Genomic DNA, 15,100 nt, shown 5'->3' with positions numbered 1-15,100 from the left:
TTGTTCTTTTCCCTTACCTTTGTCGGTGGCTATACGCTCAGCGTAATGCTATATTTAAAAAAAAAAAAAAAAAAAAAAACAAAAATAAATTGTAGAAATATTGTAGAAATGGTACATTATCTTCTGGTAGTTGATGTAAGTTGGGTTAATATTCTACAAATAGTAATAACTAGCTTTTAAAAAAAAAGCTCTATCACCTTCATAATGTAAAAATAATGTTTATATATTTAAAAAAAAGCACTTTGTTTAGTTAGCTTATTAAATTCATTTATATATAAAATGGGTATGATTCCTGAGAATAGCTTTAAAATTAAGTATAAGTTACTCTATAGTACTTAGTTATATAAAATAACAACAAGATAACATTCTATTCCAAGATTTTTTGCCGACACAAAATGAGAAAATAATGTAGGGTAACTGACCTGTCGCAATCCAGGAACGTCACCAACAGCGGTGCCATCAGCTCGTACCCAAATGACATCGGGAGGGGGGGATCCTCGTGCGGCACATTCCACTACGGCACCAGTCGTGTTACTGAAATCCACTCGGTTTGGGGGTTCCTTCATAAATATCGGTCCGATCGTTTCGTCCTCGCATCGCACTGCTCCTGAAAGGTATAATACAATTTAATATTTACAGCTGTTAATAAGAAATAATTCTAATTCTAAAGTTTACAATCGCGTCGATCGTGTCGTGCAATTCGTTACTCGCCTTTTCAAAACGAATTATGCAAAATGATTGTCATTGTCCGAACGACAGTAAAGAAAAGCTACTCAATGAATTAGCTATATAGACTGTCAAGTATAAGTTGGCGTTCCAGTGGCGGCGCCTCCTACAACCCTCTGTGTTGCCACTTTTTTTGTTTAGTTTGGATTGATGGATATTCTTAGATATTACATTAAAGGTAAATAAAAAACTCAATAACAAAAAAATATTTTTTATAGTAATTATGGTCTGTTAGAGGCATTATTCCTTCCATGAATTCTTCAGAGTCATCTGTGTCAGAAGAATCTGAGTCGCTGCTATTCAAATCAATTAAAAATGGTTCCATTACTGTTTCAAGGCGGTTGTCTGTCATACGATAATTATTTTCAACATTTATAACGTGATTACAGTGTTTCTGCCTTGGACTGGAATTGTCATCACAAGCTGTGGATGTGGAAGGTCCTTGAGCTGCTTGATTAGGGACTTCAGTTCTCGCTGTAAAATTACTTTCCATGATTTTTCCCTCTGAAACTATACGGTTCACGGTTCTTTCAGAAACACCTTAAATAAAACAAAAAATATTTTAAGTTATCCATCAATCACATTTACTTTCAAAAGCAATTATTATTTTTCCCTAAATTTGGGGATATAAATATCACTTTTAACTGGCAATACTTTACCTGTCAAAGCCGCTGTTCGAGCATTCACTTGTTGAAATGGAATAATCGGCCCATTGTTACGTTTCTCCTCTTCACAAAAACGTTTTACAGCTAGAATAATTTCTCTAGCTGCACTCCGCACTACTTTTGGCATGTTTCGTAATGATTTTTACACTTTAAAACACAAATTATTAGCACCGACACACGTGAGGCTACCAAGCTGTTAGAACTGTCAACACAACTGTCAAAATTAGTACCTTTTTCTGCCACACGCCAACTTACACATGACAACCTATAGCCTATATCGTTTAACAAGACGACCCCATAAATCAATTTGACATAACATGTCAAATTCGATTTGCGCGTTTCCGGCGCTATGGACTTATGAAGTGTCAAAGACAAAACGCGTTGCCTAACTACAAACATAAATAATGTTGATAGAAAAATCGAACATTCATTAATGGACTTATAAAATATGTACCTGAATACATTAGAATATTATTCAATTATTTCTTATAACTCTTATATGTATATTAGTATCGAAAATCTATAAAAAATCGATAACTTTATATGCATAATTATTATTATATAAATGGTTTTATTTCAAATTGTGAGTTTCAACGCATATATTGTTTTAAATACAATATGTTAAGTTAATTAGTTATGCATTTCAAGCAGACCCGTACCGTTAAACATACACATATTATAGCTATCTATATCTTTCAATTGTGTAATTTCTTCGTCTTTAAACGTGAATATTTTAGTTTCCTTTAGGTAAATTGAGACCTTTATGCGCAAAATGAAGGTAAATTGATGTCCTATTTGTCGAAAATTTCAAAAAAGAAAATTTCAACGCGGTCGAACCGTATATTTATTGTTGTTGTTGTCGTATATTTAACAATATTTTTATATTCTAATTATTATATTATACATGACTATTAAAGGGTTGTCAGTTAAAAAATCTAACTATGAAGTTTTTTTTTTTAATTTATTTATTAGCCGGATACAAAGTCCATTGGCAAGTTCTAACTAGCTTTTAAAATTATTGCCATAATTCGGTCACGTATACGTTCACTTTATTCATTTTAAAACCGCGTAATAGACACGCTGAATTAAAAAGTAATGGTGCTTATCAACATTGTTCGCTGCACTGAAAGAATACTTGAAAAAGATTTTGAACCTAACAGGAGCATGAGTAGTTAACTGTTATTAACATGCTCACATCAATTTATTCATTAACAACGTGATAGAATAACTAGGCTAATTGTTTACCAAGGTTCGTACGAGAATTTGCCAGTACTTATAGTTATAACTTTAGTTTAATTTATGGTACAACTGTATACAAAAATATTATGAGCGCGATATAGTAAGGGCTATTAGTCCTATGTAACATCTTATGATGTAACCGCGTGACCCGTGAATACTGGCTGGTAGAAAACTCTTGACTTCCCTACATACGCATATTTTTTTTGTGCCATCGTTGAAAAATCATATTAAATTAACTTTGCCTAAATGAATAGAAATTAAATTTTAATAAATGTCTTTACGTCCGCGTCGTCTACATTGTATCAAATTTGTAAATTTTTAATTTGTGTAATTTCGCCACGATATCCACTCGGAAGAACAAGGATCGGTCTACCAAATTAATAGACAGATTTTTATAAAAATACTAATAAATACATTAATACATTTTATTCTTTTACAAAAACGAGGTCTGTCAATACAAATTCTATATATGTGGTTAAACTGTATTACTTAATAAATCTATAACAGATATAATATTTCTCTCCTTGACACGATGCGTGAACCGGAACAAAAAAGATCAATTCCATAATATGGCACGTTCACAAAACAAAATGTCTGCATACGACAGCAATGGCAGCCCTCAGCTTATGAGGACTCGACCTAGTTCATAATGACGTCTTGCATAAAGCATCTTTGTAGCCCAGAGCCCTACTGCGACGAGCAAAAGAATAAGTGACGCGCTAATTGCGGCTAATGGTCGTCTTTTATTTTGAAATTACTAGTTCTAAATTTGAATAGACGTTTAGTGAGGCAGTTAAATATGTGAGATTTGACAGTTGACTTAGTTATCTCTGGTAATATAATTTTCTTTAATTTACTGACAATTAATATAATAAGGATATTGCGTTTATTTCTGTTATAAATTATGTACACATATGCGTATTTATATTGGCATTATACTTTTTATTAGAGCAGTGTGATACATACAAGTCTAATAACATATTTTTTAATTATTTAACACTGCAAAAATCAGTACTTATAATATTTATAATAAATAAATAATAGGGAGTCCAACCGGTAGTCTTATCACTTTCCAGCGGCATCTTCTAGGCAACTTTTAATTACAAATTATGAAATTAATAAGACAATTAGTGAAAACTTATATAATAAAATAACGTCTAAAATAGGAGCTCTCAAATAAGTTTTAATTATCTTAATTGTGTGAAGCGTTTTTGTTAGTGGACTGGGACAAAAAATGGCAAAAATCTGTCCGATCACAAAAACTTGCGTGCAGCAGATGTGCGCGTACGCAGACACGCGATTGGTTGAAACCGCGAGCCCACGACAGATGTGATGACTAACATCCGTGTGGTTAAGCATCATTCTCAAAGCACATAGATTATTAAGTTTCATAACATACTGTATATAAAGATTTAGAAATCATGTACCTGTTTTGGTGGAGAGTGTAAATACGATAAATCAAAATATCTTGATTTGAGAAGGAATTAATGCTAAAAATTTTACTTGAAAATTAAGGTGGTCATATCTGTCCGTAGACCTACTGGGAGATTTGGTCTATAAATTATAAATTAAGGATCGAGTGATAAGTGATAATAGGACTTCAAAGAAACTAGTTAAATTATGTTTGACGGATATCAAAATGATATCTCAGACATTTTAATCAATAGGTTCCTAATTTCTATCTTAACTTTCTGCTTTCATCATTTATTTGTTTTAATGTGACACGAGTGCGATAAGGATAGGCTATTGAGAATTATAATACTATAAGCTTCGTAAATAGTCGAGTCTTAGGAATAAGAATATGGCTGTATTCCGAACGAGATATGTTCGGAGAATATACTCGCGTTTTGGGCGCTGTCAAAACGGCCTAAAACATCACACTAGAAATCACTAGTTAACTGAGCATTGTGCTGTCATTTTTAAATGTATTCTAAATCCCAAATTCTATATGCATTTTTTCGTCAACGCGTTGATTGTGGATGTTAGAAGGTAAACAAGAAGCATTAAATTTCACTATCTCGATGTTGTAATCAAGTATGTAGGCGCTCTCGTAAACGAACACCTGCGCCACCATCTGGCCGATCAAATGAACCTTAGGAATTTTTCTGATAACACGCGCTAGTACCTACATTCTAAGATATAAGATCTAGGTATTTAAGAAGCTGTGTCCTGCAGTCATAGTTGAGGTTATTTTCTAATATTTACCGTTGCCTTTTCTTGATAAATACTACAAAATATTTTTTCACTCGAACCAGTAGCTTCTTAGGTTCGATCAAACTATTATATTGAGAGTTGAATTTAGAAGATATTAAATATTGCAATTTAAGCAAGATGCTATATGCCGCATTTCTAATAATGCTTTGTTACGTATTTGCAATGTCAATATGATAAAGACATTTAACATAATGAATGTTATTCATATATTTAAGAATAATGAATTTACATATAATTAATGTCACTCATTCGATTTCATTTGAATATCAATTATCCTAAATTGATAAAGCAAAAATTAAAACAAATGGCAAAAAGTCGTACTCACAAAAAACGTTGTAAAACACTTTGATGATTTAATACGAGCTTCACTTATGCGTTAATTTAATCAATAGATACTATCGGCATATTTCATTCAAGGATAAACTCGTTTAAATATATATATGCAACTACTTTTAAAACTAGAAATTAACGAGCTTTCTTGAAACAAGATAGAAATTAGGATTATGATATAAGGTCCAAATTCTTATTTGTAAAGTTTTCTCGTTTTGAGCTTCATATAGAAATGGTTTAACAGCCTTTGAAATTAGAATCAATTTTGTCTGACGCGCTTATGACAAAATGAATTTTGACATACTTGACATACTCAGCGCTAATTCGACTCTGAATCTAAGCTTTGGCATGTTAAATGAAAAAATCTTAGTTTGTGACACGACGATTTATCTCAAAGATAAAGATAAAGTCGTGGGGCTAACCTGTATACTTTTCGAATACCTTCTTACCATGTTATGTCTTTTTGCGAATAAAAAACAAGATAAAACATTTATGAAACGAGGTCTCAAATTAAAAATAATAGACTTTAGAGTAGCTTCTTCAAGTTGACAGATAACAATTTTTAAAATTTAGTTAACGAAGCTTATTTAAATAATATAGTATATTCACAAGATTGACTTATCGTCCGAATTTTGAAATAAGCCTTTTTAGTCAACTATTAGTTATTCAAATTTTATTGGCATTATGTTTAAGTTGATTTCATTCCAAACTTTCATCACCATTTCTAGCTTCTAAGAACAACTTGGGTGCGATAACGTCCCCTTGTCTAACACCCCTTTCAATACTTAATTCTGGTCTTACTTAAGTTTTACTGTCTGAATTTTTAGTGTTGAGTTTGTAAATAAAATGAGTTCCCGTTGAAATCCTTAAATTATTGAAATGTGTATTTGCGTAAATATGGTGAAGAAACAAAAAAACCGTTAATGCAGCATTTATTATTCAACGTGTTTAAAATCTTTCAGTTCATTGTTTTGTTAACAATTCGTTGCAAGCGCGACCTGAATTATATAACCGACGGATTTAGTTACCAAACTTATGTTTTTAAAATATGGTAATATACGTTAATAAATATTACATGTTGCGTTTCATACTAAAGCCTCAAACGGAAACTTGGTATATATTTTTTAAAGTATTTAAATTCTTATATATATCAAATATTAAAATAACTGTTTCTACGCTCTGATGACGACGCTAAAATGTCCCATGATCCCTCAAAAAGGTCCACGGTTTTTATGCGCTTAACCGAAGCAATTATGTCATAGAAAATCCCTTTATCCATTTTTTTTGACTGCAAAAAGGCAGTTCAATATTTGGAATGTATACTTTGAAGCAAACAGATAGCAAGTGCTCAGAATTAATGAGCCCGTACGCAACTGTTAATCTCATTACCTCTCAGAATATTTTAAAATTTTTGAAACGAAAACGAGGACACCTGGTACATTCATTAAGAAATTTTAAAAAGGAATGCATCACTATACCCTCGTAGAACATACTAGGGTTAAAATGAGGCATACAATTTTCATGTCAAAACAGCTTTTGTCTCAATATTATAGTCCCTTTCCTAAACAGACTAGCTTAGCATCTATGGCGCATGACTCCATGGATAGTATAAGTTCTAAGTTCATTCACCCTACAAATTCCTCCACACGTCGTCCTCGTTATCCCTGTCACTGAATTGTCTAAATTCAGAGTAACACGCATCTCTTATACAGTTTTAATACTGTACACAGGTCATAAATACCATCATGCAAAAAAATACAAAATTATAAAAACTGGTCGTCGTATTATACATTCATTTTTAAATACATATTTTGAATGTTATAGTTATTTTTATTGTGTTGCAAGTGCTGCATATTTTTGCATGTTTTTATTTATTGAATTATTGTTAAAGTATATATATATCCTATAATTGAAAAGACGTTATAATTTTCATAAGAATTTAGACTCCTAAATTCTCTATTAAATAAATGAAATTATACTCAATTTTCGACGGAGCGATTAGATCTAAAAATATTATATAGAGCAGTGTTGGCCTAGTTGCTTCTGCGTGCGACTCTTATCCTGAAGTCGTAGGTTCGATCCCCAGCTGTGCACCAATGAACTTTCTTTGTATTTTTGTCTATGTGCGCATTTAACATTTGCTCGAACGGTGAAGGAAAACATAGTGAGGAAACCGACGAATGTGTATCAGGCACTGGAGGCTGATCACCTACTTGCCTATTAGATTTAAAAATGATCAAGAAACAGATTCAGAAATCTGAGGCCAAGACCTAAAGAGGTTGTAGCGCCACTGATTTATTTTTTTATTCTAATCGATCTATCGAGAGTGTTTTGTTTTTAATTCGCTGAAATATTAATGTTTTAGGCTGATTGATATTTTAATGGAATCGAAAACAATTATTTTTAAAGCCTTTTTGACTGTCTAGTCTCGTACGATTTATGTACTGTCTGAGAAATGTTACAGTCACCGTCTTGATAGAGTCATAACCCATAATTATTCTATCAATGATTAATCGGATGCGTTAAGTCATACATCCTAATCGAATATCTCGGAATCTAACGTATTTGCTTGGTGCGGATTCAATTTCCGTTGTTTCACTATAGCATATCGAGTGACGCGGCATTGGGTGTAATTTAGAGATTTCTTCAATTGAATAATCATCGTAGCTGAACTGTACATGGGCACAAAACACTTTTCAAATTTTATATAACAACCAGTTTAGTTAATTCTTTTCCACGTTTATTTTAGAGTTTAGTCATTTGTTAGCTCTTTTCTATTCGCGTTTTTTTGTCCCATTTTATTATATCATTTTATTTTTAAAGTAACTTAGGGTTTTATTTTGTTTCGATTTTGTAAGGTTTATTCAGCTATTAATCAAATTAAATCAATTTTTCTCTTGCATAAAACATATACGTTTAGGTATATCAGACGGCTTATATACCTACAATTGATATAATATCAACAAAAATCCTAAGCCCTTGCGGGTAGAAAATTAAATTTACTTAATTATATGCCGTAGCTAAATTTTCTGTAGAAACCTAGGCTTTAAAAAAATAGTTTATATAAATAAATTTTGTTAATTTTATTTAGCAGTATTTTTTTACAAGGCGGTGTTTTTCCCTTAAAACATATACATACAAGCATTGATATCAATTGGTTACATTTAGAAAACAATTGATAATATGTATTAGACGTAAGTGTCATAGGTTAAGAGATTACTTCTGTTGACAGAAGCGACAATTAGTTGACGGTATAAACATATAGGGTTTTGGTATTAAATATGATAGAATGAATTCTAGTATTAGGAGAAAACATATATAAAGTATCCTTCCTCTATCGTTGTTATACAAGAAAGTGAGTAAACTATGAATAATCAAATGAATTGATTTTAGCAGCACAGTTCCTAAGGCGAGCCAGGGTCGCGACCTTCTGTGCAAAAGGCCAACGTGCTGGCTTGTTTACATCGAAAACCTGTAAGCTTTCGTATAAAAGCATGTATTTTAAACAAAGACACTACCTCACACGTTCGCTCGCCATTTTAGGTTTTTTTTAGCTGCCGAGTTTATTAGAATATAATGCTTACGTATATCCTATAATCATGCCATCATATCATCATTCCAGATGTAGGCAATATCAAATTTGACGCGAATGGAATTTTAGATGTCAAGTGTGAAGTTAACCATCTGTTCATATATATTTCAAGTATGTTCCCTACATCAATGAAAAGATTGAGGAATGAAGATTCGTGACCGTTGCCTGGCAACCCGGCAGATTTTCCGACACAGCTATCGATCGGACCCGGGTGCGAGATGCCTCATCCCATTACAACTTTCTCACAACCTTCGCAATGTGTTTTCTTTGAATAAAAAGGTTATATATACTTGTACGACTATATTCGTAGTTCGTTCAATGTTTCAAATGTCTTCGATAATGATGTCTAGAACATTTTAATACGAATCTTCATCTGGTTTAATACTTTAGCGGTAATTTTGATCGAATAGAATTAAGAATATCAAATGTTTTATTAAAATATTCGGCTCCATGTTTAATATACGTAGACGATGTAATTTGTGAATTGGTCTATGTACATAGTACAAGTACATACTAATCAATCCATTGGCGTGCGTTGTTCATTCCCGTTTCTTAAAATATGTGTTACTCTTTGAGACTTGGAACAAATCAAGTCAGGTACTATGCATAAGCATTATTCATTAACGTATCAAATAAGGTATCGCGATGTAATATGCCATTAATTGTACTTACCAAGCGTGAGCAGCCCGACGAGGACCGTAAATACGGTTAGCAGAGACATATTAAACACCGACACTTAACACTTCACTAATCACTTTGGTCACTTTTCTTCTGTATACCAGATAAAAATGTGGAACTAGCCGCTTGGCGGCCGGGCGTTGCCCGAATCTGAAACAGAGCAGAAATAACGATTAAAGTAATCTAAAAATAAACGCATACAATATAAACCTAATTCAGTTACGTACTTAATATGAAAATTTTAAACGCGTTCGATTCTAACTTTTTATTCAACAGTTGTACGTGGCAAGACGGGGGAGTGTTTCTAATAATGGTAAAGGGTGGTCAGCCCTCGAAATAGTGTCTAAAAATATCGTCTCTCTCTTTCTCTGATGTTGGGGGCATAAATGCGTGACGCGGCTGCATTAAATAAATTATTTTTATCGACTTTTTGTGATACTTTATGTAAGTAATTAAATTTGGGAGTTGCTAAAAATAGTACATTTTGTTAAATTTCAGTTTGCTTTAGTTTTATTTTTCTTTGTTTTTTTAATGTATCATTTCTATTATTATTAGTTTATTAATGCACTTGCTTGTTTTCTGTTTTATACACATAAATTGTTTATCTATGTAATCTGTTTTGGCTTTCTGTGTTGTCTTAGTGTTTTGTATTATGTTGTATTATTTTGTATTATAATATGTATAAGTATAAGTTGTTAGATTAATTATAATTAAATAAATAAATAAATATCCATTAGGCCGGTACGTAGACGGTACCGACCTAATAATGCTTTGAATATTCATAAAGTCTATCGCGTTAAAACCGTGAACATAAATGTGTAAAACAACAAACGCCTTGGATTATTTTCGGTTCCATTATCCAGAAATGGCTGCTAGCATTTGTTTTGATTGCACAAGAACTTTATTAGAAAACATTTAAATGTTATTGATATACATTTAACGTTTTAAAAGGAATCTTTATTTACTACATATAACAGTGGCTAAATAATAACTACCTTTAACAAGTTAAGTATATAGTATAGTAACCTATACTTATATTGTATTTTTATTTTTTTATGTTACGGGAAGCAGATGGACTCCCGCATGATGTTAAGTGCCGATCATGGACACTCGCACTGCCAGAAGGCTCACAAGCGCGTTGCCGGCCTTATAAGAATGGGTACGTTCTTTTCTTGACCCGAAGTCGAATTGGTTCGGAAATTCTTCAGTGGGCAGCTGTTCAACATAGATGTGGTGCGCGGAAATTGCATTAAGAAACGCTGAGTTAAGTATAAGAATGATTTCAGATACGACGTTTCTTAAGCCCCGTATATCGAAAATGTATTGACTGGAGTCCCATGTACCTACATATGGATTGACATACTCCAATCCCATTTCTACATCCCTAAGACCACCCACGCTGCTGTAATCGACAAGACTAATACAACATTAATTAGAGCTATATGCTTATATATAAATATCAGAATTCAATGTAAACTGAGACAGATGGATATGATTTAGATCAGGTTTCTCAATACGGAAGTAGTAGCCTTTCGTACTATATATGTGTGTAAAATCAGTTTATTGAAAAGAAAACAATTATCAGTTTAATGTGTTCATTATAATTTTAGAGCGATTTTTATTGTGAAGTATCATTTGCCTGTTTGATCCCCCGTTTACGGAATAAATGTGTTATAATTTGTATAGGTTAATATTTAACATACACACATACAGACGTTCACCTTTACCCAATTTTTATATATATATCAATCGTTAATTTTGTAGTAAACTTTACAAACGAATGCCCTTACGACTCTACCATTCGCTGCAATAACGTATCGTTTTGAATATAGAAACCGGTAAGTATGATATATCAATTAACCAGTCTTTGCTATTATTGCTCTTTCGATGTTAATTGACCGTAAGAAAGTGCTAAAGTTCTAGCCAGCTTATTTAATAAAACTCTATCAGTCACTATTTTAAAATAATCATAGTTATTTTTTAAGTCACTAACGTTGATTTTTAGGCTGTCATCCTTTACCGTAATTAATTGCATTCATATAAAAAACACTACCTTAAAGTTGAGTCTCTTTCCATTACAAGGGAAACACTGAGTAAAAGAGACAAAAACTGAGTAATAGTACATTACAAGTAAATTTATCCATATTACTTTCATTGTAAGACGGATCGATCCTGTTAAATTTCTAGTAGACGGGCGTGTACTCGAGTATCGACTCGTCTGGGATGTAGACATACGAATAGGAGAGAAAATTCACTGAATTTTATTAATAAATACAGCTATACAAACATGTATTAAAATGTTATTAGAAATCAAATCAATCGTAAAATAATCAATACGTAAAATTTTGTAAATATCTTCAGATTAGAATCACTGAATTGGATAATTTCGCCACTAGAACTATATGATTTGCTATCTCTAAATCAGACAAAGAATACTTTTCTACCTCCGTTATATTTCATTGGTAGTAATGATTGAGTGAGCTATTATCATTTTTGTTACCAAACGCCGTAAATATATATTATAATTATATATTACGGGATATTTGTATGAAAATTTAGTCATTTATTATGTTCTTAATTCATAAAAAGCAGTATTAACTATCTTATTCGTCACACCAAAATCATTTGAGAGATAGGGACGAAAGAGAACTTTAATTATATACTTGCGATTGATTTGAAACAAATCAGTGGCGCTTAAACCTTTTTAGGACCTCTATGTATGGTTTACCTGACATGCCGTCAACTTTTTGGGTTTATAGCAAGCCGGTTTCTTTTCCTTCACCATCCAAGCGAATGTTAAAAGCACACGTAGAAAGTCCATTGGTGTACGGCCATTGATGCAACCGAGTAACGAACCTACGAACTCCGGGATACGAGTCGCAAGCTGAAGCTCACAACGATTGATTTTATATAAAAAATATTTCACAGTAAATTCATTAAAATATTTTTCGTAATTCTTTTAGCATTTTTTTAACTAAACATCGCTTATAGGTTCAGCTTAAAACCATGCACCCGCATGATTTATCAAAACCTTGAATTTTATCTTTTTTCCTGGTTTCTATTGATTTATAGTAAATTTATATGCAAGCTCGACATGTTTACTGAAGAGATGCGATCTAATTACGGGCATAAGTACCGGACAGAGGATCTAAGATTACAGTCGAGTTTAATCTCTCCTAATACATTATTAAGTAGATAAGAACGAGTTTCATATGTTCATAAACAGATGATATAATTAAAATAATAAAATAAAAAAGGCAACTGGCGGCCTAATACCGTTCTAGAGGTCCCTCCAACCACTGTATTTTTTTTTAATTGAAGAAGATGATCGCACCAAGTTCAAAAGTACATCAGACAATTACTTAGACATAAAGAATGAATCAAGCAATTAAAAAATGTAGAAATGAAAATTATCATCATAATTGTCGTTTGTCGATTACAGTTTAAGAAATTATAGCATGATTATCATGTTTCATAAATAAAATTGTTTATTTATTTTTCCTGACTGTAAGCATGACCTGGAATAATTTTTAATTTAAAGATAGTTTTATTTAGTAAATATTTTACATACAATAGACAAAATTAAATTTTTAAAGATGTGGCCAATGTATCTGGAAGAAGGCCTCCTCCAACGTTTTCATTAACTTTTTCTCTCAGCATCCAATTTTGCCAGCTACCTTTAATTCGGTTTATGTTTCATACACATGTATCTGTTTTTTATATGAAGGTAGTTGACACTTGACACGCCCTCTGTTTCCGTGCTCAAAGAAAATATACAGATCCAAAGGAAAGAGAGATCTTTTGATTCCGAAGGATAAAGAAACGTAGCGCGAAGAATCCGGTATGTAAAAACGGAAGAATGTTAGATCTGATGTTAAATCTGACTTAAAAACAGTTATTTAATTCGTACTCCTACAGCTAACATTAATTATATTTAAGAAAAACAATAATGCAAAATATATAGCCAAAGATGGAATACATAATAAAAACAAAATGGTTCCAACATTTACGATAGGAAAAAATTCTCAAATATATTTAACAAAGTAAATCATTCGGCTATGTTTTCTGATATATTATTGTAATTGAATTATATATTCGAAATAAGAACAGTGTCATGTGACTCTACCACATATTTTTCTATCTTCTTGCTTCACATAACACTTGCTCGAACAGATAACTTTATCGTTAGGTTGTACAAAATATCCACGGCCATTTACTTAAGACATAAATAAATACATTAAGAAAATTCATATAGTGTACTTAAGAAAGTTAATAAATCAAACGTACTAAAAATCCTTTAGAATTGGAATAAAAGCAAGCTACCTGATGGTTTTATAAAAAATCTTGTTCAAACCACTTTTCGTTTTGCACCTGCCCTTGAATGGGCTATTCAAGCCATGTGCTTTGTATTCGAAGGTACCGAGGTAAATGACTGATTTAAATTGTACGAATTTTTAGAGGACTGTATTAATTTAAAAGTTATAAATAGATTAAAGGGTAGTTCCTGTGTAAATAATAATTTATCATTGTACTGTCTACATTTTTATTCTTGAAGGTTTTGCTTATTTTTTATTTTTTTATTTTCTTGCTTAATAGTCTCGCTATTATATACATAATTAAAACAAAAAAGACTCATTTTCTCAATAAACAATTATTTATTTGTCTTTACACTGTCTAGACGTGTGTATTTATGAATTTCTTTTAAATAAGAAAACTTTAAAAAATTATCTATACTCTCGTAGGTCTACAAATTTGCATAGAGATCTTTGAAAACTTGTTAGACTAGTAAAATCACGTAGCATAATAGGTATGTGTTTGGAGAGCGTAAAACGCTATATTTAGCACACGTTCCTACTGCCACTGTAACCCTAGTTCCCGAGGCGTGGTCATCCAATTAACCAAAACCCCTAGGACCTCACATATTGCGGCTAAAATAACACGCAAGTACGTTTATGTCATTAATGACTCATTGCTTAGTCAGATGAGTGTAAACCTCGCTTTTTTATTTCAATATATAAAGTTGTTTGTAAATACATAATTGTTATAAATTGAAGGCTAAGTAGCCGGTCTGGTTTGGCTTCCGCAAGATTATAATTTTTTTGCAATGTTTATCAATTTTATCGCAATACCGTAGATCGCTGATAAACAATTAAATGTGTGCTATTTAGCAATTGTACTTAAATATTAAATCACAGTCTGGTTTCGCGAGGCGGCCTACTCAAGTCAACATAGCTATCGATCGAACTTGCGCGGTCTGCAATAGCCGGCATTTTGGCAAATGTGTTCTTAACAAAAAGTCGCAAATTTTCTATTAAAAAATAAAAGGATTTTACCTGCGAGACGCGAGCCTTGGCTCGGCGTAGCACCCACAACACAATACACCACAACACACGCGAAAGGACGAGCGGCAACACCGTCTCGTCCGAAGTATAAACACCGAGTGAACGAATAGTATTTTATTACTTTGTAGTAGGGGATTATGAACGGCCGATGACATCAAAAAGAGAGAGATAGTGGCGTGTCTCTTTCGCACTTATTGATATCTTCTTTTATGTGTCCGAATTTAGCCGAGAGCTTCCGATTTACAAGGATCAGAAAAAGGGGGTGTAATGCGCACGCAGGACGCTGCAAAATGCGTGTTGGTATCGAAGATGCG

General features: G+C 32.4%; 1 protein-coding gene across 22 annotated transcripts in view; it reads right to left on the bottom strand.

Moving 5' to 3' along the window:
- Nucleotides 1-14,885, bottom strand: part of LOC110995490 (Down syndrome cell adhesion molecule-like protein Dscam2) — a 67,320-nt gene extending 52,435 nt beyond the window's left edge. For all 22 annotated transcript variants that reach the window (XM_022262678.2, XM_045632620.1, XM_045632619.1 and 19 more), the window contains exons 1-3: nt 14,778-14,885; nt 9,439-9,594; nt 423-607 (exon numbers count right to left, since the gene is read on the bottom strand). In XM_022262678.2, the coding sequence (XP_022118370.2) occupies nt 423-607; nt 9,439-9,487 (234 nt within the window). In that variant the 5' untranslated portion in view covers nt 9,488-9,594; nt 14,778-14,885. The remainder of the gene's footprint in view (nt 1-422; nt 608-9,438; nt 9,595-14,777) is intronic.
- Nucleotides 14,886-15,100: the final 215 nt, after the last annotated feature.

Source organism: Pieris rapae, chromosome 20 (genome assembly GCF_905147795.1).
Source record: "Pieris rapae chromosome 20, ilPieRapa1.1, whole genome shotgun sequence".
In the NCBI taxonomy this organism is placed as follows: Eukaryota; Metazoa; Arthropoda; class Insecta; order Lepidoptera; family Pieridae; genus Pieris; species Pieris rapae.
Note: the sequence above shows the minus strand (reverse complement) of the source record. Positions and strands in the feature narration are given on the sequence as shown.